Source organism: Loxodonta africana, chromosome 10 (assembly GCF_030014295.1).
Source record: "Loxodonta africana isolate mLoxAfr1 chromosome 10, mLoxAfr1.hap2, whole genome shotgun sequence".
Lineage (NCBI taxonomy): Eukaryota > Metazoa > Chordata > Mammalia > Proboscidea > Elephantidae > Loxodonta > Loxodonta africana.
The window spans coordinates 118798494-118824184 of NC_087351.1; the positions used below are offsets into that span (position 1 = coordinate 118798494).

A 25691-nucleotide genomic window follows, 5' to 3' on the forward strand; every position below is an offset into this window, starting at 1 on the left:
TCCAAAAGACATGTCCAAGCATGTCCATCTCAGCACCGTTTGTTGTGGCCAGAAACCAGAAAGACTCAACGTCCGTCAAAGTAGAAGGACAAAAATGAATGATGGGGCATTCGTCTAGGGGACTATTGGACGGCAGTGCCCACGAATGAAGCGCTTCTGTGCGCAGTGTGGATGAATTTCAACCCGGGGAGGGACGGCTTCCTTGTCCACACTCAGGCACAACCCAGCGAGTGTGAGGAGGCAGAGGGTAGACCCAGGTGCCTCTGGGGAGCGGGGCAGAGCAGGCAGAGCAGGGTCTCCTGGCTGATGAGGTTCTGCTCCACTCGGCACTGGTTACGCTGTGGCTCCACTTAGTGAAAATGCGTCAAGCTCTACGTTTAGGATTCGTACACTTTTTCAATAAAAAAGTTTTTTAAGTTCTACATAAAATCAAAAAGAGGAAATTACCAACTTCGCACCAATAAATTTGAAAGTGTAGACGAATTAGACACGCTGGTAAAAAGCACACTGCCAAAACTGCACAAGAAGAAATAGAAAATCTAAATAGTTCTTTAATGAGTTGAAAATCAAATTCCTCATTTAAAACCTTCCCACAAACAAAACTCCAAGCCCAAATTTCTGTGAACTGCATTAAATATTTAAAGAAAAAACAGCACCAACTTACGTAAACTCCAGCCTGGGCCCCAGGGACACCCTCCTGTACTGGTCGCCTAGCTCCCTACCCCACCCTGCCCTGACTGGGGGACAGAGGAGCCCCCTGGGCTGCTGAGCCTACACCTGGGGGGTGGGGCCGGCCCCTTGGGAGGAGGGCAGGAGTAGCCTGTGGAGCCCAGAAACTCTGCTCCCCTGGAGCCTCCCCCTGAGTGAGAGCCCACAGTGAGGCAGCCCCATGGCAGCAAGGCATGTCCCTGGGAGAGGGCCCACAGTCCCATACAGTTCAGAGAAAAAAGAGACCCCTCAGAACCCCAGGGAGGGTAGGGGAGGCTGGCGGGAAGCCGGGGGAGTAGGCTGGTGGGGATCTGCCTGGCCCGAAGAAGCCGCACCCCCAAATCTGCTCCAGCAGAACCCCGTGGGTGTAGAAGGCAGGGGTAGGGAAGGTGTTGACAGCTCAAGGCCGGGGGTACACCCTGCAAGGGGGGCCCTGGAGCAGGTGTGAGGTGAGCTGACCACATGTGACCCAGTTCCGTCCTCACCCACCCTCACCAGCAGCACCCACCTGGAGGTGAAGACATGGAGGCTCCCCAGCGGGTGACCAGAGCACCATATGGCTGGGGAGGTGCCACCTGTGTGTGAAGCTCTGGGCTCCTCTGCCTCCCCTCAACCAGACCCCCAGGCTGGAGGGAGCCAGACAGATGCACAGACAAGAAGGAGGAAAGTCCCCCAGCCCCTCCCCGCCAGATCCGGAGTCCTGTCAGCTGGGTCTGACCTGGCGCCTCCTCCCAGATCAGCTTTGAGAACAGCCCTGGGCACCGTCCCCCGCGCATGCCTGACAATGACCTGGCTGTTGACAGAGAATGTGGAGGTGCCAGGCAGAGGTGGCCAAGCAGGTTGGCTTGGGGCCCCACCCAGTCTCTCCTGCAGCCTGCCCAAATGCCCTTCCTTGGTGGCTCAGGGCCCTGCTGTGGACGTGCCCCCCGAGCCCCCCAGCACCCACAGCCTCTGAAACCACTCCTGTGGTGCAAATAGGCACCCCAGGGAAGACCTCGGGGAGGGATCCTAGTTCAGCCAAATTTGCTCCAGCTTGAGTGAGTTTCAGGGTCCTATGGGGGGGGGCAGGGGGGCAGGGGAGGGGGTGGGTACTGGAACTCTCTAAGGTTAGGCTGGGGGAGGAGTGAGAGCTAAGGAGGTTTGACACTGACCTGGGGGGTGGGGTGAGGGAGGTGGTATGCGGAGCAGAGAGAGGGCTTTCTGCCCAGGATGACATCCTTCACACACACCTCAGGGTCCAAGGTGAGGACTGTCCAACCACCAGCCAAGTGGGGACTCTCCAAGTGTCCAGGGCCACCTTGGGGGGACGGGGCCCCAGGCATTCATCCAGTCTGGCTGCCCCGGCCCAGCTCTGGCTTCCAGGGGGCCAGATGTAGTGGCACCTTTGCCGTCAGAGAAGTGTGGAATGTGGGGCCCAGCGGCACAATGGCAGGAAGGAGGCTTGCAGAAGGGACCCCAGATGGTGGCTCTCAGCTCCTCAGATGGTCTGAGAGGCCTCTCCTGGGTGGGCAGCACTGCTCCCTTGGGTTTGCAGGTGTGTGCCTGTGCGCCTGTGCCTGGGGGGATGCGTGCATGTGTCTGTGTGTGCCGGTGCATGGGGGGACGTGTGCACGTCTGTGTGTGTGTGTGTGCCTATGCATGGGGGGATGTGTGCACATGTGTGTGCGCCTGTGCATGGGGGTGTGTGTGCCCGTGCATGCGTGGTACCTGTACACAGAATTGTGCACATGTATGCGCCCATGCACAGGATGTGTGTGTACACGTGTGTGCCTGTGCATGAGCGTGTGTGTGCATGTGTGTCGGAGTATCCCTCCACCCACCAGTGGACAGTCCTGGGAGGCCCGGCTGGCTGGACTAGGGAGCTGTGGGAGTGGGGAGGCTGAGGCAGGCTCACGCGACTGGGCACGCTGCCCTCGGGCCCAGAGCGTGAGGCCCACATGGGACACATGCGCACTTGGGCACACACGTACGCCCAGCCTTGCCCCACCCTGGAACTTCTGGAGGAGAGCGCTGGGCTCCAGCTGGCTGTCACAAGACCTTCACACTTTCTGCAGCAACACCCACAGGCGGGAGGCGTGCCTACCCCTCCCAGCTTCTCTCAAGATAATTTTCCCAGGATGGCCTGGGCAGAGCCCAGTCTCCTGGGCTCTGCCCCTGAGGCTCCAGGTGGGCTGGGGTCAGGAGGGGGCACCAGCTTTGAACCTAGGCCTGGGGGGGGGCTCCCTCCTCCCCTGCCAGCTGAGCAGAGCCCACCAGGGTTCGCGTATCTCCCTCCAGTCACCACCTCCCTAGCCCTGCTCCCCTCATCTGCACCCAGGCCCTCTCTTGCCTGTGTCCTCTGCCAGGCTCACTCCCAGCCTGAGCCTAAGCCTGGCCATGGCCTGGCCCCCAGAACAGCTTGCTCCCCGAGTGCTTGGCCCCCTAGAACCCACACACAGTAGGTACATAGCAAATGCTGGTGCAGGGGTTGGGGAGAGGGAAGCAGGAGCCACCCAGACTGCTGGAATGGAAGCTGGAATTGCCAACTGGATGGAGCAGTTGGGTCAGGTCATCTCATTGTGCACCTGGGGAAATTGAGGCAAGGCAGGCCCGCCAGCCCACCAACTCAGAGGGGCTCAGCAGCTGAAAGAAGCAGCCCCCACGCTCCCATTCCCCAGACAGGACCAGGCTGCCCAAGCCTGCATCTCTGTCTCCGGGAGGACAGGCCAGTGCCCATATGCCCAGGACAGTGACCCGTGGCAGACCGGCCCTGTTGCCCAGCCCCCAAAGCCCACCTCTGGCCTCTCCAGGGAGGCAGGCCTGGGTGGGGCCTCTGTCCCAGGGTCCCCGTCCACCCAATGAAGACAGGGTCCACCATTTGATGGCCCCCTAGGCCTCCTGGGCACCCTTAGGGATCTGTATACCCTGGGCTGAAACGACCCTGCTGCTACCATGGGGTCAACCTCACCCCGGGACCCAGGCTCCTTCCACACCTGGGCCACTCTTCCCACCTGTCCGAGGGTGGGGGGATTCCTGGCCACACCTCGGACACCTGGCACTCAGCCTCACAGTCTGGGGCCTTCCCCTGGGTCCCAAGAGAGGGTCTGAGACAGCTCCTCCCCAACACCCCTGCCTAGCCTGACTGACCCTCTCGTCTGCAGATACCCCACTCCCAGCTGAGACAACTGACATGCCCCCTCCAGCGACAGCAGGGCAAGGAGCTGCCCACCACTCTGCCCGAGCCCCCACGTGTGCTGGCCCCACTGGTGTTGACCCAGCCCACACAGACCTGCTAGGAGAGGTGGGCAAGCGTCTTCAGGGAGTCTGGGAGGGGGCCAGGGTGCAGGACTGGGCACAGAAGACAGCGTAGCTGCTTACCAAGCGAAGTTCTCCTGACTTGGCCAGAAGTGAAAACCTCTGGGCTCTTCAGCCTCCTGCCAGCCCCTGCCTGGCCTTCCCCCTCTGTGGCCCCTCCCTCCACTGCCCCTCCCTCCAACTCCTCCGCAGCAGGCTCAGAGCCCAGCCCAGGCGCCCTGCCCATGGAGGGAGTGGGTGGGTCCCCCTACAGGCCCAGGAGCCTGGCCAGGCCCCCGGCACTCAGCTTCATGGAGCTGGGGAACCTCCAGCCCCCAGACTGCCCCCTGCCCCAGCAGCCAACTGCAACGGGAAAGGCTGGCCCCGCAGGACATCTGAGTCAATGTGGCCCAGCCCAGTGTGGACAGACAAACGTGAGACCACGCTTCCCTGGGCCTCAATTCCCTGTGGGTACCGGGGCAGAGTCCCCGAGCTGCTCCCAAGGGGTGCAAGGAAAGGCAGGTGCAGCCCAAAGCCCCCCAGGGAAAGAGATGGGGACAGAGCCGGGCTCCAAGGAGGCCTGTGTTCACCTGCCACCCAGGACCTCAGGGGGACATGGCCCCTGAGCTCTGTTGAGCCCCTACCCAGGCATAGCAAACTCAGCAAGGGGGCCCAAGTGATGGGCTGTATCCACCTGGGGCCAGGCTGCAACTGTGCGGGGCAGGGCCACGGCCCTGTCCACTGGACTGCACCCCTCCAAGGCAGCATTCCGGGCCTCTCTACCTAAACTCTGGCAGCCCCCACCCCTCACAGCTTCAGGGCATCAGATGAGCTGCGTGTGGGAGGGGCCCTGGGACCAGCATTTTTAACAAGCACCCCTCAAGTCAAGTGGTGGCCAAGAAACACACCCCGAGTTGGGCGACCGCAAGTCCCCTGCTCCCCAGAGCTCCGGCCACCTGGCCTGCCATCTCCCTATAGCCCCCAGGACTTTACTCCAGCCCCACATTGGTCCCCCCACCCAGTCCAGGGAGGTGCAGGCAGGCCTGGGCAAGACCTCTGGGGCGCTGCAATCTGAGGATCTCCTTCTGCTGGAATCCCAGCCGTCTCTCCCTGCGCCCACAGCTGGGCGGGGTGGGCACTGCAGCCTTCCAGCAGGCCCGAGCAGGCCCCAGCCTGAGGACCTGGCCCAGGGTTCCAGGGGCAGCGGGACTCCAAGCCCAGCCACGGGGTCTCGGGGAGGGCAGTGGCCCACCGCCACTCCTGACATCAGGCCAGGGTCAGCAAGGCAGACACAAGGACAGTGGCTTCTCAGGGGCGCTGGAGCCAGAGACACCCAGAGCTGGCTGGGGTGTGGCTAGAGGAGTGGGCCTCCATGGGCAGCTGAGGCGGGGGCAGGTGGTACCCCAGATGGAGTCAGGGGACCCAGCCCCAGCTGCCCCTGCTCCCTGTCTTCCTGGCCTCCCAAACAAACAACACAAAAAAAGTTGCCATTGAGCGGATTCCGACTCCCGGTGACCCCATGTATTAGAGTAGGACTGCTCCATAGGGTTGGCTGTCACCTTCACCAAAGTGGTACAAACAGTTTAGCATGCACGCACACACACACGCACACGCATGCACACACGCGCACACACATGCACACACACATACATGCGCGCGCACATGCACACACAGCGCGCACACGCACACACTCGCGTGTGCATACACACGCACACACACATACACGCACGTGCACACGCACACAGATACGCGTGCGCACACGCGCGCACATATACACGCGCGTGCACACACACGCACGCACACACGCACTCACCCAAGTGCACACACACGCACGCACACACGCAGGGCTGTGACAGCCGAGTCGACTCCACAGCAGCCAACGACAATCCTGACGGAAGCGGACCAACAGGCCTTTCCGGAAGGCGCCACTGGGCGCGTTCCAGCTGCCAACCCTTTGCTCAGTAAAAGTCAAGTGCAAACTGTTTTCGGCACCCAGGGGCCTTTGCCCAGCCTCCCACCTCCCTAAAAAGTGTCCACATTAAAACTTAACAGTCACCAGTGTGGAGAACAACTCTGTTCCCAGGACGGGGCCAGGCCCGCTGAGGCCCTCACCCACCCCAGGGTGGCCACACCCCGACGGTTCTCACCTGGAGCTCCCTGTTTACACCTCAGCCTTTGCCCAGGGCCTGTGGAATGCCGTGGGGGGCTGGCAGGGGGTGGGGTCGTGGGCGGAGCCTTGGGCAGGGACACTAATGCCGACATCCCCCCATTCTCTCCTGAGCCCGGTACCCCAACCCAAGCCAGTCAAGCAGGCAACCCCCACCCTCCTGAGTCCACAGCCCACCACTGTTGCCTGGACCACCGCCTCAGGGTGGCCGGAGGGAGCCTGCCTGCCCACTGCAGAGCCAGCCAGGTACCCCTGTGCAAACCCCTCCCGAAGCCGCACCGCTGCCAGTGTTCCCAGCCTGCCTGGGATCCCCTTCTGCCCTGGTCTCACCGCTCACCTCTGCTCCCCAGGCAGACCCACTATGCCCCCCACGCACCCCCGTCTGCCCCAATGCTCCCAGCTCAGACCCTGGACTCTCCGTTCCGTGACCCTGAAGCAATCCCTCCCCCCTAGCAGCAGTGCCAACAGCGGTCAGGGTGACAGTCCCACCAGCTCCTGGTCATCAATCAGGTGGGGCTAGAGGGTGATGCAGGTGGGTGGGAGGCACTCCTGGTGGGAAGTGAAGGGCTTAGGCTGCCGAGGGACTCTGGCTCAGGACGACTGTGACCTGGGGGCCACCCTCACACCCTGTCCCCAGGCTGGTGTCCAGTGCCACTGGGGACCCACTTGCTGGACGCTTGCTTTGGGCTCAGTGGGAGGGCAGGTGCTCGGCATCTGGAGGGAGGGGCAGTGGGGCAGGGCTGAGGGCTTGAGGCTGGAGGCCTGCTCTTTCTGCGCTTCAGGGTCCAGTGCCACGAACCCTGAGAGCCAGGTGGTTGCCTGAGTGCAAGGGGCAGTCATGGCCCACCTTGCCTGGACCCAGGCCCTGCTGGGAGTCCCGTGGGAATTTGGGGTGGGGCGGTGGCGGCCAAGCGGTGGGGGGAGACAGTGAATCAGCTGGGGCTAAGCAAGGCCAAGGCTGCGCATTGCTGGGGGTTGTGTCATGGCCGGCCGGAGAACTGGTGCTACCAAAGCAGGGCTGACCAGGAGGGGGCAGTTCGAGTGGGGACCCACCCTGGGGAGCCATCCTCTGCCCAGACCACAACGGGGGCTAGCTGGGCTTGCAGGTCTCAGGAACCAGGGCACCAGCCATGTGAGTGGGCACAAAACATGCACATCTGGGTCCCTCGGAGACTGCAGACACAGCGCCACCCGACCACCGTGGGGCAAGCAGGGTTCCCCAAACAAAGGGGCCTTGACTTGGTTGAGTGGGCTGAGTCACCACGGCCTTCCCGCTCTGTGGCCCCCGTGCAGGGTGGCCTGTCCAGTGCCCAGTGGGCTGGGCTCAGCTTAGGATTAGGTCTTCTCCACTCAGCACAACTCCCCCCGTGTGGAGAGGGAGGCCCAGTGAGGGGCCCCCAGGCGTTCTGGCCTCCTACCCAAGCCTCTCTAGGCCTCAGCCACCCTCTCTGAGATAGACACGCCCGGTACAGTGCTCAAGACCCCTTCCAGGACTCCAGCCCCTGTCAGGCTCTGCAGGCTCTGAGCCCAGCCCCCACCTAAAGTTCCACCTTCACCCCTGGGGCCTGGTGTGCTACAGGGAGTCCCCCACAAAAGCTCCCTGTGGGAGAGGCCCCACTGTGGCCCCCCTACACACACTGGGGTCACCGAGGCCTCGTCTGGTCCTGGGTGGGCCACGAGCTGAGCCCAGAAACCCGGCAGCATGCAGGAGGGGCGGTGGTTGTAAACATTTCTGCAGCATCTCGGGAAGCCACACCACCCGCCCCCAGCCCCACCGGACTCCTGGACACAGCTCCATTTGTCCATTTTAGAAAGTGCTTCTGAATATTAAATATTAATCCCAGCAGGCGGCTGTTGGCTCCGGGCCGGACTGTGGCTTCCCGAAAAAGAAAAACAAAAGGAAACCTAGGCATGGAGGGGGCGGGGGGAGAGCTTGGGGAGGACGCCCCTAGAGGCTCCCAGCCGCCACCCAGACCCGCAGTGGAGAGGGTGGCTGCCCTTAGGGTGAGGTGGGGGGCCAGGGGAGGGTGGCCCACACCGGAGCCCCCTGGGCCCACAGACCTGCCCTCCCTCAGTCACCACCCCTACCCCAACAGGCCAGGGCAGTTCCCCAGACCTGGTCTCATCTCATTCCTTCCCTCTGAGGCTGCCCTAAGACCCCTGGGCTCCCAGCACCCTCAGAACACAGCCCCCTCCCAACAGCCTGGCCTGGCCTCCTCTCCAGACCTGCATGCAGCTCCTGGTCTCTGTCTGGCTGACCTTCCTCTCCGAAGTCCCCCTGGCCAGGCTGGACACCTTACCGAGTCCTCTGTCCACCCCAGGCCCCCTGACCCCAGCAACTGGTGCCTGCCTCACTCATGCCGGGTATGTAGCCCCCTAAGTCTCACGCGCTCCCGGAGACACAGACAGACGGGCAGGTGGACACCCACACCTCACATTAGCCCAAGCATAGGGTCTGCCTCCCTGCCCTGCCCCCACCAGGCAGAGAACCAGGCCTGGAGATCTCGGGTTTTCCCTCCTGCAGTGGGTAGCAGGGACCCCCAGATTGCTAGAGCCCCGCCTCCACCTGGTCCTACATTGCCCAGGCAAGCCAGCCCTGGCCTGAATCTGGCACACAGAGGCCCTTGACAAGGAGGGGTGGAGTAGGAGGACAGATGTGGATGCAGGAGAGTGGGAGGCTGAGGGGAGCTGGGGACTTCCTAGAAGAGGCAATTCCCAGCCTAGCTCAGGACGGAAGGCTCAGGGGGGCGGAGCAAAGGGAAAAAAGAGTCAGGGGTGGGGCATGGTAGCTTGAGGTCCAGCCAGCTCTGACCCTCCTGCTGGGCTTTCCCAGCCCCCATTTCAAACCTTGCCCAGGGAAGGGCACCAGGGGTGCACAGTCTGAGGTTTCAGACGGGAGCCAGGCCAGGCCACCTAGCCTCAGTTTCCCCACAAAGGAAAGAGCTGGGGGTACTATTGGGAATACGGGTCCCACAGTCATGGCTTCTGAGAAAATACTTCATTAATGGGCGGGGGCGTTCTCTGGGGATCCCAGGTCCAGGGCGACCTCTCCTGCCTCCCCATGGAGGCCCATCTCTGCCACGGACACTTCTAGGCTGGAGAGGGGCATGTGAGCTTGTCCCCAGGGCTAGCACCCGTGGGTCTCCTGCCTGGTGGGCAGGGCCAGGCAGAGCCAGTATATCACCCCTCAGTGTGGTCTTGTCCACCAGACCCCTGTGGAGTCCAGAGAGGCCCAGCTGGGTGCAGGGCTCTACCCCTCCTGTTTGGAGCCTGTGTCCCTGTCTGCAAAGTGAGGACCTGACCCCCAGCGTGGGTGATCGCGGGGAGAGTGATCAGGGGGCAATAGCTGGGGTGCTGGCACTTGTCCTACCATTTCCCACTAAAAACCCAAATCTCCCACTACGAAGCTCTAATTCCCTGCCATGGTGACTTCATCCACACCTGCCAGCACCAGACCCCAGGCTCCCAGCAGCCCCAATGTGCCCGACCTGCCCAGCCCTGCCTGCAGGGGGCGCCAGCCCCACACAGACAGAGGGTGCCTCCGAGGCTGCCCCCACATGGCAGTGTCCTTGGGAAATGCCCTTGAGATGTGGTGGCCCCACTGCGAAGGAGGCTGCACCAGATTCCCCCCCTCACCGGGTGTCACCGCACCTGGGACTGCCCCTCCCCTGGGCTCTCCCTTCACCAGCGACCTCTCCTCACCTGGAATCTCCCCTCACCTGGGACCTCTCCTCACCTGGGATCTCACCTCACCTGGGACCTCCCCATACCTGGGACCTACCCTCACCTCGGACCTCCCTGTACCCAGGGAGGGCATCTGGGGGTGGGGTGCTAGGGAGGCTCAGGCCAAGCCAGGGTTTGCAGGTGCAGGGCAGGGCCAGGGCCAGGGCCAGGGCCAGGGCCCAGGACAAGCTTTGCCCCTGAGTAGGAGCCAGGCCTCCCTGGAGACAAGAAGATTGGGTGTAAAACCCAGTGTCCAACGGGGTGAAGTAGCTAGTATACTAACAACAGTCAGGAAGCCTGGGTGTTAGCCCTGCACCTTAGGGAGCTCCCTTCCCAGGGGGGCCTCCTGAGACCAGCCAGGAAGGTTGGGGGCCAGAGGGTGAAGGACCAGGGCTGGTCAGCTCGAGCTGGACTGCCGCCAGCTGGGCGGATCCCGGCGCCTGCACCACTGGGTGTTCCCGACGCAACCACCAGAGGGTAGCCTCTGCAAGCAGACTGGCTGTGGAAGATGGCTCTCTCCCTGGGCCTGGGGCCCAGGCAGGCTGTGGAACCTGGGGTGCATTGGGGACCTAGCATGGCTGGCACAGGAGGGTAGGTTTGGACTGGGGAGAAGGACGACAGTGGGGAGAGCCTGCCCATGCCTGCCCTCTAGGAGAGGACTGCTTCTGGAAAAGGCCTGACTTGGAATCACGTAGTACCATTGTCAGAATGCATATTCCTGGGCCCCAGCCTACGAAGGTGAGGGAGGGCCTGCCCACAGTTTCCGATGCTGCAGGTCTCCTGCCAAAGCCACAGGAGCCACTGGTCTTGCTCCTCAAGGGGAGCTAGCCCTGCAGGCTGGAGAAGAGGAGGGGCTTCCTGAAAGGCTGGGAGGTACAGCAGGCACAGGCCTCTTCAGAGGCAAGAGTGTGACAGGATGGGCAGCTCCGGGGGAGGAGGAGGCTGGTGTGCAAGGGCTCCACAACCCATGCCCCCACCTTCTCCTGTGATGCCACTGTGGGTCCAAGCAAAGGAGGTGGGGGTCCACTGACCACTAGGGCCATCATTCTCCTGCTGGCTTCTGAGGCTTCCATCTGACTAGGGGGAGGCCGAAGCAGGAGGATATACGGGGACCCTGGAAAGGCCGTGCCCTCGCAGCCCCATCAGAACAAGCCCCCACTCTGCCTTACTGGTGACAGGAGGGGCTGTGGGAGACCCAGCAGCCACCTGAAGCATCAGGAGTGAGATCCAGGCCTGTACCAATGCAGCCTGCTGTTGGCCAGGTGCCCTGGGTGTGGCCAGGCTGCCGCAGTATTGACCCATAAACAGAGGGACTGCCCCTGCCCCGCCCCACCCACCCTCTCAAATGCTGAGACACACAGGCCCTGGAACCAGGCCCCAGTGCAGGGACAGATGGCCAACCTGACAGACAAGTGCACTGGGCACCCACAGTGTGGCCAGAGGCTCAGAGAGAAGAGTACTGACCATTCCTGGGGATCACCCCATAGGCAACACCTGCCCTGCCTTGCCCAGCACTAGAGGGCCGTGTAGACTGATCTCTGACCCACTCAGACCTGTACCAAGCTCCTGAAAGCACAGCCCTGCCATGGCCACCACCAAGCTGTGTGACCCAGCCACACTGCAGCCACACCTGGGACCCAGACCCAGCCCAGTCTGGCAGCCCCCAACCGAGGCCAACTGCCCTAATGCCCATCCAGCCGTCTCCCAAAACAGGTCAGAAGGCCGGCCAGGCGGCCTATCCCCAGAGTCCTGGTGGTGCACAGCCCCGCGCCCCACGCAGACACACAGCCCTGCGCAGGGACACAGAAGCATGTCCGCAGGCTGGGCTTCACGGGACAACATCCCAGAGGGTTACAGCCGGTGGACAGAGACAGGGACAGTGAGCGGCAGAGACAGGGGCAGGGAGCGCAGAGTGAGTGATGGACTCAGAGGCCGGGGAGACAGACTGGGGGGCGGGAGGGGGACGGAGACAAGCGAGAAATTAGATGCAGGAGGGGAGACCCGCGAGCAAGAGCCGGCGGGCGGGTGCCGAGCGCCCACCGCCCGCGCCGCAGCAGATCCGCACTGCGCCCCGGCCACGCCCCGCGCGCCCCGCGCGCCCCGCGGAGCCCACCCGCCAGGAGGGGAGCGGGCTGCAGGCGGGAGGGCGCACCGCTGCCGGGGGCTCCGGGCCAGGTGGGCAGCACCAGGTGGAAGCAGTCGCACATGGCGGCGGCCGGCGGTGGGGCCCGCAGCGGCCCGGAGCGTCCAGCCTCAGATCCCGGCTCCGACTAGGTCCGGCTGCGGTCCGGGGGCCTGGCGGGCGGCGCCGCGCCCTCCTCTGCTGCCCTGGCGCTGCCGCGGGCGGCCGGGCTCGGACTGCGGACGGAGCCCGCAACCCGCGACCCCGCTGGCCCCAGCGGCCGAGCCCGCCCACGCCCCGCCCCCGCCCCGCCCACGCGCCGGCCACGCCCCGCGCCGGCCACTGCGGGGCTCGCGCGAGCACAGCGCCCCGGCCTCACTCCGCCCATTGGCCGCCGCGCAGTCTCGACCCGCCCCGGCCCCGCCCCTGCCCCGCCCCGGCCGTCCGGCCCCGCCCACGGCCGGCCAGCCCCGCCCCCGTCTCGCCCCCAGACCCACCCCACCCCCGGCCCTCTGCGGGCCAGCCCCGCCCCGGCCCCGCCCCTCCCCGCTAGACCCCGCCCCACGCTGGCTAGCCCCGCCCCCGTCTCGCCCCCAGACCCACCCCCACCCCCGGCCCTCTGCGGGCCAGCCCCGCCCGGCTTCCCTAACCAGGCTTTGCTGGGTCGGCGAGTTGAGTTCGGACCCCTGCCGGGAAAGAGCCTGAGCCCACCACCCGGTGAACCGTCGTCCTCACCTCCCCGCTCAGAGCCCCGCATCTGGCCCCGGGCGGGTGGGTCGCAGGAGGAGACCCTCCCACCGCAAGCTGGGTGCAGACTGGAGGGTTCGGGCGGCGGCGGCTTTGAGCTGGACTCGTGAGAATGGATGGGGCTCTCTGGGGACAGGGACGGAGGGGGATTCCACGTGGGGCCGCAGTAGACAGAGGGTGTGGGCTGAGACTGTGTTCAGGGGGACAGGGTGCCCTGTGCCCAGCGCCCCCGCCGTGTGCTGTGCAGGTGGGGGTGCCAGCGCAGGGGTGGGCTGAGCCGCGACCTCCAGCGCCAGGCCAGACCCATGAATTCAGCCTTTCCACCCTTCTTGTTAAGAGCCTGGAGGCACCCCCAGGAGGACTGGACAAGGGGACTGGGTCGGTGGTGCTGGGCCAGACAGACACACGCACACTGACACGCACATACATACTGACGCACACTGACACGCACTGACACACAGTGACACACCGATGCACACACTGACACGCACTGACACCCACATACACACTGATGTACACATGTACACACACTGACACCACACAGTGACACACACTGACACACATACACACTGATGTGCACATGTACACACACTCTCACACTGATGCACACACAGCGACACACGTACACGCTGACATGAGCATTCACACACCATTTTTCCTGGAGCGGAAAGAGACCAGGCTGCGACAGGAAGGCCACACATGGCAGGCACACACACACTCACAGACAAGATCACACACTCACACGAATGCACAGATCAGATGTACATGGTCATGTCCCTCAGAGACAGCCACACATTCACATGTACACACAGGTGCACACTGCCATTCCAAGACACCCTCAGACACACTGACGTGCATGCACAAACTCAGGTTCAAAGAGCCCAGAACACCCCAGCAGAGCCCCAGGTGAGCCTGCCAGGTGGTGACTCACACCTAGTTCGTTATTGGGCTGCAGTCTGGCGAGCTTCCAGCCTTAGGTCGGGTGGGGCCGCGTCACTGCTGGGAAGAGGCTCTGCAGCCGCCCCCTGGTGCCCTGGTGTGATGGCACACAGGCTTCAGTGGGGACACGGCACAGTCTCAAGCCCATGTGTCTTTTTCTGGGGCTAGAGACCCTGCCTTCTCCCTCCCTCTCTCCTCTGTCAGGGGAGGCAGTCACTCCTGAGCACAGGGGTGGAGAGCTGCCAGCATGCATGGGTGTGCCTGGGCATGTGTCTCTGGGTCCATGTCTGTGTGTCTTCTATGAGCCTGGTGTGGGGACCTGGGGGTGGGGGCCTGGGAGTGGGGCAGCCTGGAACCAGGACCCTTAGGGCATAAGCTGCAGTGTGCCCCCCCACCCCCCACCCCATTAGGTTGCGACCTTGGTAATGTCATGTGGCCTCCTGGGCTCCGTCCAGATGAAGTGGCCTCACTCTATGTGACATTTCCTGATGGTCTGACTTTGTGCAAAGGGCGATGTCGGCGCCCTGGTAGAAGTCGGGTGCGGGGTGGGGGGCGTAGGGGATGGGCGTGAGGGTGGGGAGGAGGATCTCCTTTTCCCCTTCAGCAAAACAGGCAGAGGCCACGAGGTGGTGAGGACTGGATGAGGGGTGACCTCAGTGCTGGGGTACCAGTGAGACACGAGTGCTGGAACACCACCCTCAGGAGAGGACCTCACCCCTCGATGTTGGCTTCTCACCCTGGACTGCAGGCACCCTCTCTGAGTGTGTCCCTTGGGCTGCCCACCCTTCCCTCAGAGGCATGCCCAGGGCCTGGCCTTGATGCACCCAGGGTGAGGAGCTGGGGTCACTGTGGTCTCTGTCCTCTGTGGGGCCACCTTCCTGCTGGGTCCTGGGGGGCTGGGCCCAGGGCTGGCCCCTGAGTCTCCGAACACCTGGTCTGGGGCCCTGGGCAGGTCCCTGCCCCCTCCCCGGGGCTTGGATTCCTCTTCTGTAGGTGGGGTCCTGACACTAGCTCTGCTCATGGTGAGAGAGGAGGGGGCCAGCCAGGAAGATGCCTGGTGTTGGGGGGGAGGTCCACGACAGGCCTGGTCCCCACAGTCCCTGCACCTTGCATGTCCCTCCACCTGGAAATCCCTGCCCCTACCCCACGAGACCCTTCAGGAGCCCCCACCCACCTCAGCAGGAACACAGCCATAGCCACCATAGCTGCCACACTTACTGGGGACGGAGCCTGCTGCCCTCCCGGGAATCCTTTGACCCCGGGACACACCTGCGAGGGTGCAGACTGGCTGGTTGCCCCATCCCAGCTGGAGGCCATGAGGAGGGGTCTCAAGTGGCTGCTGAAGGAGGGGACAGCCCCTGCCCTCGCCCAGCCCCTGTGCAGTAGGTGGTCCCCTGGGGCCCCTGGGCTAATGCCCTCTGGCCAGCCAGTGTGGGGGTGGAGGGTGGGGAGGGGAAGGCAGCGAAGCAAAGCAAAGCAGGCCAGTAACCTGGCCCCCATCTTGGCTGAAGCTGTCTGGTAGAACTGGGGACCCTGCCCTGAGGGCCACACCTGCCACCACCCTCCAGGGCTCTCCCCTAGGTTGGGGGAACAGACCCTGTGGGGTGTCTTCCTAGGCCACACCCCTTACAGGGAGCTCCCCGCCTCCACCTGCTGTGCTAACCCTCAGGTGCCGCCCCAGGGTCCCATGGGTTCACCTCACTCCAGCCATTTCTGGGGGCCTGGTCCCTTGGGCAATATGCCGCTGGCACTGTGGTTAGAAGCTCCTTTGCCCCATCCTTGACTCTCCCTGAGACCCAACTCCCAACCAGCCATTCTGGGGGGCAGGTCTCACTCAACGGTTCAGCCAGGATCCCTCTCCTGCCCACCAGGGCCCCTGACTGCCCACCCCTGACCCCAGGGAGTGGGGCCCTTACAGCCAACTGTACCTGCCTCCTCCACGTGCCCCTGCCCCACCGCAGAGCCCTGAGCTGCTGGCCTTCCTGCAGGCCCCTACTTTCCCGTCATCACTCCCAGCTCCCCAGACCCCCTTGGGAGGATGCCAAGCTGGGCAGGCATGGCACTGGGCCTAACTCAGGACTTGCTGCCCCCGCACCAAGTGAGGACGTGGGCCCAGCTCACAGCCATCCCCAGGCACAAAGGGCCCCACCCATAGGTGGGGCCTGCAGACAGCTTTTCAGGTCCTCAGGCTTTCTTCTGCTGGCCCCTCCCTGGGCCCGCCATGACAGGGACACCTGGAGAGTTTGGGACCCTGCTCTGCGGGTCCTAACTGGGATGGGGTCTCGGGTTTGCCCTCAGGGCCTCGGGAGGGGCCTGTGGCTGCCAGCAGTCTCCACTGCCCCGCCGGTCCACTGGCTGCCCTCCGCCTCTTGGCAAGCAGGGACACCCAGAGCATCAATGATTGATGCCTCCAGCAGCAGTGCTGAGTGAAGCCATGGCAGCTGCCTTGTTCCCGGAACCTTCCACCCTGCGGTCACGGTGCCTCTCGCCCCTCCCCTGGGAGAGGAGGGGGGAATTGCTCCATGGAGAGCTGGTCCCAGCCCCAGCTCTGCTTCGGATGTAAGTGTGTGGACATGGGCCTCATTTTCCCCACCAGTACATAAGGATAACACTCCCCCTACCCATTTCCAGCTCCCTGGTTTGGGGGATGGTCAGGACAGTGGATGAGAGGTCCAAGGAGGGGGAGGGGAGTGATGGCAGACAACTACTGGGCTGACCTACACCCTGAACCCTAGTGACCAAGGGGCAAGCTGAAGCCAGGGACTGAGCTGGGGCAGAGTCGGTGGCTGGTCACTGTCCAGCAGGGCTTACAGAGCCCCCAACCTGCCCCGACCGGCTGTGTGGGCCAGGTTGGGTGGATGGAGGAAGAGGAGCCCTGACCAGCCAGAGGGACCACAATGGCGGGGGGGTGGAATTCCTTTGTGACCTCCAGCCCTCAGCCATCACGTGTCACTCAGACATTTGGATCACCCTCCCACCTGGCGAAGACAGGTCTCACTGACACCTCCCAACACCAGCTGTCCCTCCATCCAACAGGGGACTCAGGTCACACGGTGGTGGCAGTGAGACAGCAGAACCTGCACGCACCCTGCCTTACCCAACTGTCTGCCTCTCACTGAGCGGAGCGGGCAGGAGGCTTCGGGTCAGAGTCCAGAGAGTGATCTCATCATGCAATTTTTGAAATTAAAATTTTGGGTAGTTTTGCTGAGAAGGAAGGGGGGAGCGGGTGAGTTATGGAAGCAGGGCAGGGCCCAGGTAGGGTCCTAGGAGAAGGGGGTGGGATGATGCATATTCAGGGAGGTTAGGGCAGGGCCAGATGAGGTCAGCCTGGGGGAGGCAACTGGGATCACACATCCAGGTCAGCTTCGGGAAGACGTGGAGGGAGGAGGGGCCTGGAATGCCTGGGGGGCTGGCAGAGAGGCCGGGCTCACTCCTTAGTGACCCTGGGGGTCTGCAGGTGGGCCGCCCTACAGAGAGTGGCTGTCCCTGCCCTGCAGCAAGGTCTGGAGGGAGGGGACGCCCCCTGCCCTACAGGCAACAGACTAGGGGCTGGGTGCAGCCTGGGGCATCCAGTCCAGTGGAGAAAGCATTACACGGCTGCACCGGGTCCCTGCTGCAGCGATGCAGGATGGGAGGCCAGGCTGGCAGCCTTCAGAGGCTCAGGAAGGCGTCCTGAAGCGAGTTGCCAGGATCCGGATGCAGAGCGGGTGGCTGCGCACTGGCCGTGGGGGCAGTGTCCCAGGACAAGGTGCATGCGGGTGTGGGCCGAGGCTCCGATCTGCTGGGGCGGTGGGGGGCCTGCTGAGGGGTCCATGCCCCAGGAGGGGTGATGGGCGAGGGACCTAGGGGCGCTAGGGGCTGCTAACAGTGCAATGGAAGCTGCTGGCTGAGGAGCGCTAATGAGTAAACAGGGAGGTGGAGGATGTGCGGGCCAGGCTCGGGGTCCGCGGTCGAGGTCCTGGGGTCGGAATCGGGGCTTGGGGTCTGGGGTCGAGGTCAAGAGGTCGGAATCGGGGCCTCGGGGTCCGGGGTCGGAATCGGGGTCTCGGAGTCGGGTCCCGAGGTCGAGTTCTCGGGGTCCGGGTCCGAGGTGTCGGGGTCTCGAGGTCGGGGTCCAGGGTCTGAGTGCTCGGACGCGACCCTCTGGCTGCAGGGAGAGCCCGGAGCGGTGGCGCGCGGGGCGGGGCGGGGCGGGGCGGCCAGGGGCGCGGCCTGGGGCTGACCACGCCCACAGCGGAGCGCGCTGACGTCACAACGTCGGGGGCGGGGTAAGCGGGGACGCCGGAAGCGGGGCCGGCGCGGCGTTGCCGGGCAACGGGCCGCGCGGCTGGAGGCGGTGGGGCTCTCGCTCTGCGGCCGCTGCGCCGCTTCCGCCCTGCTCGCCCGGTGCGGCGACGGCGGCGAAGGTGGGTGCGGAGCCCGGGCCGCTCGGAGCCTGCCCAGGGGCGCCTCCGGGGCCGGCCGGCTGCGCAGACCTGGCCCTTAAGCCCCGCGACGGCGAGCCTAGGGCGCCGCGCCCGTGAGCGCCCCCAAACCCCGCTCCGCGGACCCCCTCTGGGCGCCGCCCCCTCCGCCTCGAAGGGCCGCCTGGACCCTCGCCTCTGGCCCGAGCGGACCCGGGCCCTCCCCTCGCTCCGCCCGGCGCGCTCCCGGGAGCTGGTTGGTGGAGCCGAGGGCCACGTCCTCCCGGGTCCCCTCTGGGACCCACCCCTGCGCCCGCCGTGTCGCCTGGGAGCTCGGAAGGAAGCCAGGCAGGCTGCGCTCCCCGGGCGGCGGGGCCAAGGAGGCCACCCTCATCCTTGGGCAGCGTGGGCATGGCCGCCCCTCGTGGGGCCACCACGGTCCCCCCAGGCGCTGCCCAGCAGACAGGGCGAGGATGTGGCCACCCCGGGCAGCTCCAGTGCAGTGGTGTGTACGTCTCCTGAGCACTTCTTCCTCGGGTCTCTCCCCGCCTGGTGGCACCAAGATGCAAGACCCGTGGCAGCTAGCGCGGGTGCCTGGCCCCCGACATCCTTTTCTTGGTCCTCAGAGTCACCTCAAAGGGGGAGCAGGTGAGCTTTCCCTCCGCGAGGGCCCTGGGACACTAAGTGATGGCAGGCTTGAAGGGCTGGGGCTCCCCTGGGACCAACTTCTGCCGGAAGGGCAGGCCAAGCTCGCCAGGTCCAGCGAGGGCTCCTCTGCCCGCACCTGTGGCTGTCCAGACCCAGGGGAGCATAGCAGTGCCTGGGGGGAGTTTGAAGGCTTTCGGGAATCTTCACCCAAGTCCAAGCAGTTCTCTCAGTCCCTTGGATTCCTGGAGAAGTCCTCAGAGCCTCCGCTGCCCAGAGCTGCTTCTGACCAGGAGGAGCAAGGTTCTCTCCAGCCTCACCAGGGTGGACCTGACCAGACAGGCAACGCTGCTGTCATTCCTTCTGAGGTATTTCCAAAGTACCTGTGGTCACCCTGCCAAGTGAGACATGCCTGACAAACTCCGAGGCTTCAGTGTGACTGCCAGCCCGCAGGGCCTGTTGCTTTCCAGGCCTTCGTCCCTGGCCAGAGGCTGGCCACCCCACACTGGGGGGAGATGCACACCTGGGTCCCTTTCTCTGACCACTTCTCCCTGGACCTGCCCACTCTCCTTCCTTCCTCGCACCTCCATTCTCTAATCCTCCCTCTCTCTTGTGGCCCCAAACCAGGACACACAGAAAACGTGCAGTGCCGAGTCAGCACACCCCTGCTCTGCCCTTCATGGGGCCAAGAGCCTTGTCTTGTAACGGCCGCTGGTCTTTTTCTGTCTTCCTCTTCCTTCCATTGCTCCCCTCTTTCTGTCATCTCTTTCCTTCCCAAATGGTTCCCCCAAGATCCTCTAAGGACAGAAGGTAAGAAGTAAAACGAAAAAAGGAGCCAGGAGTGCTGCTGGTTGGTAGGGCTGGTCTGTGTGTCTGACCATCCAGTGTTCCCCTGGACCTCTGACCAGACCCAACCTTAATAAGGCCAGCACTGCCCTCATACTCTGAAACAGAATTTCTCTAATGTGACGTGTCAAGGAACAGTTTGAGGATAATGGGAATTTCACAAGAAACACGAGGTGGATGTGCTTCTCTGCACCAAGTGTATGAATACATAAAGCACACACACACGTCAGACACCCACCCACACTGCGGTGCACCTTCCCGCCCCTTCCCAGACGATCCACCCTTCAGGGAACTCACACTACAGCCCTCCAGCTCCCCCTCCACAGCAGCCTCGGGCCTCCTCAAGGTCAAGCTCATGTGGATTGCTTAACCAGTTAGCACGTGGGCACTGCGCCAACGTCTGCATCAGTGCCTGTCTTCCTTCCATGTGTCCCTGATGAGGTTACAAGTGTTGGGCCCTGGCCCCATTTCCCCAGAAGGCCTGTGGATTTTATGGCGTAATTTTGCACAGCATGGTGACTTTTAGGAATGATTGTGTCATGTTACAGTAGCCCAGCCACTTGAACCAGAATCGTGCACTTGGAATAACACATGCGCTTCTTCTAACTTGGGTGTTTTTTGGTTTTTTTTTTTTTCAGTCTATTCGCAGCTATGAGAAAATTTTTAAGTTTGCTTTTCAAGAACTACTAGTCGGGTCGTCACCTGAAGGTGTTTCCACCTTAAACCATTGTTTGGAAATGAACCATGAAGAAACAGCTGACCTGGGACCTACACAGGAGCCATTCTGGTAATCAGCCTAACTGGAGCCGACATTTCTCACAACAGCTCGTCCTTCAGACTGGGGCTGGTCAGCCGATGCAGAGGCGGGTGGTCTTCCCTCTGTAGGTGGTGCTGTCCCCCTGGCCCTGTCCTTGTCACCTCAAAATGTCCCTTGCTCCTGGCAGCACCACCCTTCACCGCTGAGCCTCGTCCAGCCTTCCCCCCGTCCCCCCGGGGGGAAGACTGGCCTGAGTGTGAGCTCCCTGTACCTCTGCTGTGTCTTGAGGAGAGGGCTGGGGAGGCAGAAAGACCTTGTGGGCCTGAGCAGTGGATCCGGGGCCTCTGAGGGCCTGGCCAAGTTGGTCCGCAGCCTCAGTGACCCTCAGCCACAGTCAGAGAGAATAGCCCTGCAGCAGCAGAGGCCACCCCAGGGTTCTGCCCCCAGGGCCTTCTCAGCCCCTAGGGTCAGCCTGTGCTGCCTGTGAGACGCAGCTGTTTGCAGAGGGCCGTTTCCTAAGGCCACACTTTGACCTAAGCACTGAAAGAAGCGTGGGTAGCCATGGGTACGTGTGGCCGTGAACAAGAAGCAGCTCCAGATGAGGCTTCAGGGCGGGAGAGCAAGGTGGTGGGTCCTGGCCGACTTGCTTTCTCAGTGGACTGTGCTGGGGGACTGCCCAGGTCTGAACAGACTGGACTTGGTCAGAGAGCCAGGCAGGGCATGCCCCAGCCGGGGGCCCCGAACGGTGGCCCAGCAGCACAGATCTCAGCAGTCTCAGCCTGAGGCCCAGAGGCCTGGGCAGCCATGGTGACCAGCTGGGCTGGGTGTCCTTGTGAGCCGGGTCTGTGTCGGCTTGGGGTGGAGTGGGACACAGTTTACGTGCAGTGGCAGGGGCTCTCCTGCTCTGTCTCCCATGGTGGTCACCTGCATGCCTGCCTTTCCTTTCCACTCAAAGGGTCTCCCTCAGGCAGAGCTGCCCTCTCCCTATCCCCTCTGAATGCCCCTCAGCTCCTAGCAGTGGTGTCCACAGAACAGACCACGCCCAGCACGGCCCTAGGTAGACCCGGCCCTAGATACACCTGGCCCTAGGTAGACCCCTGACCAACGGCTCGTGGGGCTGACGTTGTTCGGAGGAGGCAGCGGTAGTGGTAACAAAACCTGCCTGAGTGGACATCCCGTGGAGCACAGGGAGCGGGATGAGGTGCGGGGACCTCTGCAGGAAGCGAGGGTTTGGGGTACGGTCTGCACAAGAAAGCCCAGGGCTCTCCAGCAATCTTGCTGCCGTCTGGACTCGGCTTTGCCTCCCACGTGAGGCACTCCTTCACAGTGGATTCTGAACAGACTGTGCCTGGTAATTAGGTTTAATTACTACGTGTGTTCCCAGTCCCGAGTCTCGAAAACTCTGGAGAGCTCTTCAGAAGCCCCCTGACACGTCTACTTTCCGGGGCCTCTGGAACGAGTCCCGCTGTCGGGACAACTTCTTCCTCGTTCTCGGAATAGATGCTGCTCAAAAGGTATTTGGTGCTGAGGCAGGGCTCCTGGAAGAACCCCTCCCCCGAGAGTGTAAAGTGGGGGACCTGCACACCCCTTCCTCAGAATCAGGAGGCCAGGGCGTGGGGAGCCCGAGAGGCATTGGAGGGGCGGGGCCGTGGGGGTGGGGCCTGTGGGGCACAAGAAGGCAGCCAACAGGGTGGGGGGAGACTAGCGCAGGGGCCTGGGGTGGACGAGCCCTGGTGGGGAGTTGGCGGCGGGGGAGGGGGGGAGCCTGGTGTGTGGCAGTGACAGTGCAGGTAGGAGCTTGGGGCTTACCCAGGTGTCGGTCGGGGTGAAGCACAAGACCCCTGAAACCTGTCAAGGCCCCAGAAGGAACCCCCTAACATCTGAGAGAGGGGCCCTATCCTGAGGTGTGGTCAGAGTGGGGACGGAGCTTGGGCAGGAGTAGGGCCAGGGAGGCTGTGGCACCAGAGAGTGGGCCACAGGGGACCCTCCGAGGGTGTGTCTTTCCCTCTGGGAGGTCCACTGAGGGAGGCAGGTGGTCAGTGTTGCCACAATGGCGTGGAGGGCTCGGTGTTCCTGGGGCTCTGCCCTGCCACCCCAGCAGGGGCACTTGGGCTGCACCAGCCATCTGGGTGCAGTGAGGCTGGAGGGGAGGGGGCTCCTGTGGGGTGAGCCTGAGCCTGAGCAACAAAGACAGCTGGAGGGGGTCTCTGTGGAGAGTGTCTGAAGAAGGGGTTCAGGGAGGGGTCAGCTCCAGGTGGACGGGCAGGACTGATCCTGGAGGTGCATCAAAGGCCTTTCTGTTGCCATGAACAGAGATCTCCAGTTTGGGGGAGGGCAGTGATGGGGGTGGGGTGAGTGCAGGGCTGAGGGGTACACTGGGATGGAGACCAGGATCCCCAGAGGAGCCCGAGTGCTTGCTGGTCACTGCCATCTGTTAGCGAGGTTCAGGGGAAACGGGGAGCAACCCTGGGGTCCCCCTTCAGCCTGTGAACCCTAACCCTGACTTCTGAGTTGGCGGGCCAGCTGGCGTGTGACAGCATTTCTCCCTCAGAGCCTCTCGAGGGGCGGGGGCCCCGGCTTGGAAGGTCTCGCCCTCACGGAGCCTGAGGAGCCCCAGGGCGTCACCCCGCACTGGAACCCCTGCAGTGCCCTGATCCAGACCCAGGTGAGGAGCACCTCCCCACCCCCGCGCTGCCACACGGGGACCAGGCTGCCCGGCGAGGGCTGGGACACAGCCAGCAGAAACCCCAAATCTGACTCGGCTTCCTCCTCATGTCGCACGCCCTGGAGGCCTGGACGGGGGTTCGGGGGGGAGGTTCCCAGAGCAGCCTGCACCTGAGGCCCTGAGTCCAGGGGGGTACTCCACACGCTCAGGAGACGGTCTCCACCCAAGGAGCTGGCTTTGGCTGACAGTCACCATGTGGAGAGTGAGTGGGGGGGACAGGCACAAGGCTGCTGCAGCAGCCCCCAGGAAGTGCCAAGGGCTGGAGCCGTGGGGCGGTGAAAGCTGCATCTTTGCACCCTGCCCCTGAGATGCAAGCAGGCCCTCTCAGCAAGCCTCCACAGGCAGAGGAGAGCAGGCGTGGCTGGTTCTGGGTGGTATGGTGCAAGCGGGCTACTTCTTGCAAACAGGGCAGAAGCCAGGGAGCATGGTGAGGCTGCAACTGTGTGCGCCAGGATGCCAGGGACAGGCCCTCGGTCACTGGCAGCACAGGCCTCTCCCAGGGTGCCCAGGGCTCTGTGCCATTCTGCTTTTTGGACAACACCACAAGCAGGAGGAGATACAGAGCAATGAGATGAATAAAGACGTGAGAGCATCATCATCCGAGACCCCAAGCACTGGGGGAGCGTCTGCCAGCAGTCATTTAGCAGACACACCTGGTCAAGGGGCAGGGGCACCCCTGTGGGTGAGCCGCAGAAGGATAGTTAGCTCAGGGGCCAGCGCTGCTGCAGACCTGGGCCCCTAGGTCATGGGGAGAAGCTGGAGGCCTGCGAGAACTGGGGAAGGGAGCCCTGAGGGCCTTGGGGCATGGGGGCCAGCGTTCCCCTGGGTGGGGTTCGCATGTTCTGCTTGGAGATCCTCCTGAACACCCTGCACTGACCATCTGGGCACGCTTGGCTTGACTGCTGTCCTTTCTTGATCCTCAGCTCTCGGGGACCCCCAGCCACAGACAGGGGGCCCTGATCACATGCAGCCTCTTCCTGAAGAAGACCCCCTTTCTGGGGCACATGCAGCACCTGACATCACCAAGGAAAAAGAAGCTGTTCACTCCACACAGCCTTGCCAGGATGCTGTTTAAGAGTGACGTGTGCTGAGCGCAGAAGGGGCTTCATGTCTCCTGAGGACTGTCACTCTGTTGCTGCCACGGAGCCACATCAGCGTCCCAGGGTCCCCGTGGGTCCATTCTGGGTTCTGTCAGGATGGAGCCACTATTGGTGCGTCACTGGGTGCTGTGGAGCAGAAGCCCACACCCAGAGGGAGCGTGGGGCACTGGGTGTCGGTTGGGACCTTCCGCCCAGTGTCAGCGTTGCCCCGCACCCCGGGAGACCTGTGACAGACCCTAGAACCCAACTGCCCCGGGGGCCCTGTGGGGCACCACCTCATCTTGGTCAGCTCCTGTGAGAGTCAGGAGGGAAGGGCAGTGGGAGAGAGCTGGTCAGTGAGCTCAGAGCCCCCTGAGTACGTCCCTGTCCACTTAGCACCAGCCAGGCTCTCAGTGGCACGCTCAGGTTCGTCCCCCAGGGTGGCATCTGCTGTTTACTCTCACAGGTGCCTCTGCCTGCAGCTCTGGGTGGGTTTTCATTGCTGTCAAGGGGCTGCACTGGCTGCTTCACACCCTTGGGCACTCGTTGGTCTGAGCTCTTAGGGGCCTAGAGGGCACCCATGTTCCCTGGGCTTCTGCCAAGGAGACAGTTCTCTCCTGGTGCCCATAAGCAGGTGGCATTGGCTTTTGTTAAGTTTACAAAATAAAATGGCCTGGGCAGACCTGTGTTCTTGCTCTTCATTGCTGCTCTAGAAGGACGAATGCCCAGAAACCCGACATTCCGTCTGCCACCCCCACAGGTCACCCCCTTAGCCAGGCCCTTGGGGTCACAGGTCCAAGGTGGCTGTCAGAGAGAGCCGAGCGGGTGGAGTACTGGGGTGCCTGTGGCACAGGGCCATACCACCCAGCTGCCTGTCCAGGAGGCCAAGCTGTGCTGGCCCAGCCCAGTCACCAGAACCATTGGTGTCTTGTCCAGACCTGAATGAATAGTGGCAAGGAGCAACCCATCTGTTCTGATGGTGTTTCTTATCCTGAAAGGGGGAAGAAGCCACTAACCCTGCCACACACTGCCAGCCCCCACCCTGGCTGTGCGGAGTCACCGTCCTGTACGAGGGCACTGAGGTTCATATTAAAGGAGAACTTGGATTTTTTACCTGGTGCCAGATGTTTGAGAAATCTGCCTTAATTTTTCATTTTCAATCAGAAAAGAATGGGAGTTGGAAACTGATTTTCCAACAATGCCAGTTCCTTCAAAGGGTGGGCAGCCCACCTGTGGCCTTCAGGGACACTGCTGTGGTTTCCTGACCTGTGGTTTAGAAGTTAAACTTTAACAATCCAACGTGTCCCACCCTGGATTCTGCCTCCTCCCACCCAAAGGTTCAAACTCAGATTCCTGAGATCCACCCAGAAGAAGGCAGAAGAGGAGGAACAAATCATAAATAAAAAAGAATAGAAAACAAATACCAAGATGAGAGACTTAAATGCAACCGTATCAGTAACTGTGTCAGATACCAATGGCCTTCCACATAAGTCCTGCCAGCTGATTTTTAACCAAGGTGCAATTCAGTGGAGAAGGATTCCAAAAACTGACATCCAT

At 62.8% G+C, this 25691-nt stretch overlaps 2 protein-coding genes across 2 annotated transcripts in view; one reads left to right on the forward strand and one right to left on the reverse strand.

The window, feature by feature from the left end:
* AHNAK2 (AHNAK nucleoprotein 2) overlaps nt 1-10914 on the reverse strand; it is a 34485-nt gene extending 23571 nt beyond the window's left edge. The window contains exons 1-6 of the mRNA XM_064291868.1: nt 10849-10914; nt 9936-10089; nt 6815-6948; nt 3699-3772; nt 2603-2756; nt 1217-1334 (exon numbers count right to left, since the gene is read on the reverse strand). Of these exons, the coding sequence (XP_064147938.1) occupies nt 1217-1334; nt 2603-2756; nt 3699-3772; nt 6815-6948; nt 9936-10089; nt 10849-10914 (700 nt within the window). The remainder of the gene's footprint in view (nt 1-1216; nt 1335-2602; nt 2757-3698; nt 3773-6814; nt 6949-9935; nt 10090-10848) is intronic.
* A 6687-nt stretch (nt 10915-17601) lies between these two features.
* Nucleotides 17602-24816, forward strand: CLBA1 (clathrin binding box of aftiphilin containing 1). Its single transcript, XM_064291869.1, has 7 exons — nt 17602-17847; nt 17914-18135; nt 18187-19095; nt 20212-20360; nt 21715-21844; nt 22882-22995; nt 23979-24816. Exons 1-7 carry the CDS (start codon nt 17602-17604, stop codon nt 24144-24146), a joined length of 1938 nt encoding a protein of 645 aa, XP_064147939.1. The 3' UTR covers nt 24147-24816.
* Nucleotides 24817-25691: the final 875 nt, after the last annotated feature.

Excerpts from the sequence above, each read along its gene's own strand:
- CLBA1 (XM_064291869.1), top strand. The coding sequence starts at position 17,602 with ATGTGCGGGCCAGGCTCGGGGTCCGCGGTCGAGGTCCTGGGGTCGGAA. Across the intron at positions 20,361-21,714 it reads CCTACACAGGAGCCATTCTG|TCCCGAGTCTCGAAAACTCT; the intron begins GTAATCAGCCTA and ends GTGTGTTCCCAG. Across the intron at positions 21,845-22,881 it reads GAATAGATGCTGCTCAAAAG|AGCCTCTCGAGGGGCGGGGG; the intron begins GTATTTGGTGCT and ends TTTCTCCCTCAG.